This window comes from Vespa mandarinia, chromosome 7, assembly GCF_050613455.1.
Source record: "Vespa mandarinia isolate Hongniang chromosome 7, ASM5061345v1, whole genome shotgun sequence".
NCBI lineage: Eukaryota > Metazoa > Arthropoda > Insecta > Hymenoptera > Vespidae > Vespa > Vespa mandarinia.
Window position 1 is genome coordinate 6,870,001 of NC_140816.1, and position 5,000 is coordinate 6,875,000.

Below are 5,000 nucleotides of genomic sequence, written 5' to 3' on the forward strand. Positions count from 1 at the left end.
GCGAATACTACAAAAACTGCGTTAACTTCGAAGAGAAAGAGAGAGAGAGAGAGAGAGAGAGAGGGAGAGAAAAGAAAGATAAAAAAAAAAAAAGAAAAAGAAAAAAAAGGAAGAAACGCCCGGACTAAACTAAAATGCCTTTACGAACGACACCACTCTACTCGTTTTTAATCATCGTTTACCGTCACATCGATTCACATTTCTCTCGTTTAACCGAACGAGACGAAGAAGCTTTGGGGTGGATATAAAAGAGACAGGGGTTGTCTGCCGTGGGTGGGGGCTAACCCCCACTACCTAAGTAGGTAGAAGTCCGGAGGATGGAAGTAAAGGAGGGGGGGTTGGGATGAAGAACATGGAGAAAAAACTCTTGCTCGAGTTTCCTTTTTTCTCTCTCTCTCTCTCTCTCTCTCTCTCTCTCTCTCTCTCCCTCTCTGCCTCTCTTTCTCTCTTTTTTCTTTTTCTTTTTTATTTTCTTTTACTCTCATTTTCTTTTTACTCTTTATTTATCTCTCTCTCTCTCCTTCCTTCTTTTTTTTCTATTTCTTTCTCTTTCTAACCACAGTTTGTACGCCCCAGTTATCATTGCTTATATACTGCAGTTCATTTGACACGTATCGAGGATACACGAAATGCGTACACACACACACACACACACACTTTCTCTCTCTCTCTCTCTCTCTCTCTCTCTCTCTATCTTTCTGTCGTTTTCTTTATTTAAAGAATATCTAGTTTTCGGAGATAAAAAGAAGAAAAATGTTCATTTTCCAAATATCTAAGAGATTTCGAGTGGTATTCCGAAATATCAATAACATCAATTTGCTCGAATTTACCATCCAACAGATCTTTTATTTTTCCTATCCTTTCTCTCTGAGTTCTTCTCTCTCTCTCTCTCTCTCTCTCTCTCTCTCTCTCTCTCTCTCTCTCTGTCTCTTTCTTTTTATCTTTGTTGTTTTTCTTTTTTCCTTTTCCTTCGTTTTCTTTCTCTTTTATTGACGGGACAAACTCTTCCCACGTCATTTCGAGAAAATGCCGGAACACAGCTTATGTCCATATTTATCTTTTCCTTTCTCTGTTTTTTTCTCTTTCTCTCTTTTTTTTTTCTTTCTTTTTTTTTTTTTTGTTGCTCTTTCCTCTCTGTCAATCTGTCTCTCTCTCTCTCTCTCTCTCTCTCTCTCTCTCTCTCTCTCTTTTCCTCCTTCTGTCTCTCTCTTTCTATCTTGACACGAACGAGAAAGTAGATACATCGAATCTAATATCGAGTGGTGATGAGAGAAAACAAATCTTTTTTCTTCTTCTTTCATTTATTTTCTCCTATTATCTCTCTCTCTTTTTTTTTTCTCTCACCTCTCGTTTGAACTCATACCGAAAAATCAACGCAACCTTTAAATATTCATCCCATAAAAGAGTCATTATTAGGAAGGTTTTGATAAAACGTTGAAAAAAAAATTACGGAGACGGTTTTTTCTTTTTTCTTTTTTTTTTTTTTTTTTTTTTTTTTTTTATTACTTGTCCTTTATCCTTTTGCGCTTTCATCATATTGTTCTTTTTTTTTTTTGCTTCCCTCTTTTTTTCTCTCTTTTTTTTTTTTTTTTTTTTTTTTTTTTTTTTTTTACTCTCTTTCCTTCTTTCTGTCGTCTTTTTTTATTTTTTCTACGGAAGAAATGTTTGTCAAAAGAAAATATTATATTCTCTAGTGTTCCTTTTTTGTTTTTCTATTTCTTTTTCTTTTTTTTTTTTTCTTTCCTTTTTTTTCTTTTTTTTTCCTTTCCTTTTTTCTTTTTTTTTTTTTTCTTTCTTTTTTTGTTTTCCTTTGAGAAAGAGAGAATAAGATTTTCAACGAAATACATTTTTATATTAATAGCGAAAATTAAACAAATTCGCAAGGACATAATAATATAACGACGATAACCAAATTGTTTGTTTAGAAGAATAATGAAATAATTAATTATATATATATATATATAAATATATATATATATTTATTTTTATATGTAAAAATCAAACATTCAATTAATTATTTTAATTTTGAATTTATTTCTATTAATGTAATGACTTTCCTCAAATAATCCTATGTTTTTCTGAATTTCTTGAAATTCCTACATGCAAGTACACATGCATGCACACATGCATACAAACATGCATACACACATGCATACATATATATATATATATATACATATATATATGTATGTATTATACATATTATCTATATGTATAATTATAAGTGGATAGATATATAAATTTAATACTCTTATCTAAACATATGTGTATGTTACTAATGTATACATCTACGTACATACATACATACATATATATATATATATATATATATATATATATGTACGTATGTATATATTTATGTATTTGCGTGTATATGTCTATGTATATATATATGTATTTACGTATTTATGTATAAACGAGGATTCAATCTTTCGATTAACAACGTAAGATCGAACGAAGAGGATGGCCCAATTACGGCATCTCTTGCAGAACCACGGATATTCTCATTACCCGTGTTAATTGATATCGCAATTAAGCAACAAACGGCGAATTAACCGAAAGACAAGACTTTATTTACGGGTATCGATTACCGATTGACCTAGATTCTTTTCATTATCGCGTGGTAAAGTCAAGAGGGCTCGATGAATATATTCCGTGTTAATCAGTTTAAATAAATGCGATTATGTTATTTACTGTACATGTATATATGTATATATAAGGATAACGATATGATTTAAAAAAGATTTTTTTTTCTTTTTTTTTTTTCTTTTTATTTTTTTTTTTTTTTTATTATTATTATTATTATCGTAACAATTTTCCCTACGATTTCTTTTGTCCTTTTCTTCTTAAACGTTTCTATTAAAAATAAAAAAATAAAAAAATAAAAAATCTTGCTTATAATTTATATCAACGATTTATATGCCATTATTTACATGCAATTTTATGTGAATAATAAAAGAAAAAAAAAAAAAAAAAAAAAAAATAAGGTTATATCAATATTCATTATAATTTAAGAAGAATAATGTGCGAGGAAATAATTCTTTCTTTTTTTTTTTTGGTTTCCTTTTTTTTTTCTTTTTTTTTTGTTTTTTTTTCTTGTAAATCGAAATAAATTTTCCGCAAATAAATCGCCATTTTGATATAATTTTTTTTTTTTTCTTTTTTTTTTTCTTGTTTCTTTGGGATATTTATAAAAAGGAAAAAAAGAAAAAAAAAAAAAGGAAACGAAAAAAGGAGAAAAAATAAAAGTGAAAGAAAATAAAATAAATGTACCATTGAAACGTCGTAATAAAACGATGGCCCAGTGTTATAAATAATTGTAATTAAATTTTTTATCGATTCTTTCTTTCTTTCTTTCTTTCTTTCTTTCTTTCTTTTTTTCTTCCAGGTAAAATAAAGTATTCAGAAAGGGTATACGATGCGTGTATGGATGCGTTCGATTGTTTACCATTGGCAGCCCTCATGAATCAACAGTTTCTTTGTGTCCACGGTGGTCTGTCGCCGGAAATACACAATTTGGACGACATACGTAAGGTGAGTTATTTCTCATCATACATCATTTTCTTTTTCTTCTTCTGCCTTTTCTATTACTATTTTATTTACATTTATTTCTTTACCAATTCGCAATAATCATCGAATATATTCTAACGAGTGAACGGAATTAATTCATTAGATCGTTTCTTTATTAATGTCATCTAAAGATTCGTTAAAAGAGACGTTAAAAACAAAACAAAAAACAAAAAAGAACAAAAAACAAAACAAAAAAAATATCTATTCCAATTTTTTATTTACTTTACGTAGAAAATATTAATTTTTGATAAATAAAGAAACAAACAAATAAATAAATAAATTAATAAATATATATATATATATATATGTGTGTGTGTGTGTGTATCGTAGCTGTATTCGAAAGAATTAATTAAATGTTTTCATCTATAGCCTTCTCCTCGTCTAACCTCTTCCTCTCTTTCTCTATCTGACTTTAAAATTTCTTCAATGAAAAAGCTTTCATTCCGCTGCGCAAGATCGCATAGTAATAATAATAATGATAATAATAATAATAATAATAATAATAATAATAATAATAATAATAATTATAACAATAACATGTAATAATCACTGAACTGACATACCCAAAATGGCCGCATAGAACAGGTTAACACGCTTGGGAACGGATTAAACTGAGTCCATGCATTGTCCGCAGATGTTATCTCTGAAATTCTCTGGTTACAATGGACTTAGATTGTCTGTTCAACGTCATTGAACGTTATAATTATCTTACTATTAAAAAAAAAAAAAAAAAAAAAAAAAAAAAAGAAAAAAAATAGAAACTATAGCCACAAAGAATAACAAAACTAAATGATATGAGAGCGAACGAGAGAAAAAAGAACAAAACAAAACGGAAAAAAAAAAAGAAAAACAGAATAAAGGACAAAAAGAAAAAGAAAGAATGGAAAAAAAAAAAAAGAAATTATAATCCATCTACGAACAAAATCCGATCATGTACGATGATATTTAATCAACGAGAATGGTTGTTTTTCAATAATAATCCTATTTTAAATTTTATTTTAAATTTTATTTTCAAATCCTATTTTTAATCCTATTTTAATAGAGAAAGAAATATTATTAAATAATGAATAATATTATATATATATATATATATATATATATATATATATATAATAATAATAATAATAATAATAATTGTAATTAAATTAATATCTTATTTTGAATTACATTGATTATTTAATTAATTAATTAATTAATTAATAATAAACCAATAATTATTCATCGATATATTATATACAAATAATATCTGTATATATAATCTCAACTTTTATCTTAAAAAAAAAAAAAAAAAAAAAACGACAAAGAAAACAACAAAACGACACATATATTAATATAAAAAATAATCTATGATGATTATCGAGTAAGATGATCCATACGAACGATTGTTCTCTTTCTCTCTCTCTCTCTCTCTCTCTCTCTCTCTCTCTCTC

The 5,000-nt window shown here is 27.3% G+C and overlaps 1 protein-coding gene across 8 annotated transcripts in view; it reads left to right on the plus strand.

The window, feature by feature from the left end:
• Nucleotides 1-5,000, plus strand: part of LOC118440255 (serine/threonine-protein phosphatase 2B catalytic subunit 2) — a 203,523-nt gene that overhangs the window by 147,553 nt on the left and 50,970 nt on the right. For all 8 annotated transcript variants that reach the window (XM_035863046.2, XM_035863045.2, XM_035863043.2 and 5 more), the window contains one exon: nt 3,389-3,534. In XM_035863046.2, the coding sequence (XP_035718939.1) occupies nt 3,389-3,534 (146 nt within the window). The remainder of the gene's footprint in view (nt 1-3,388; nt 3,535-5,000) is intronic.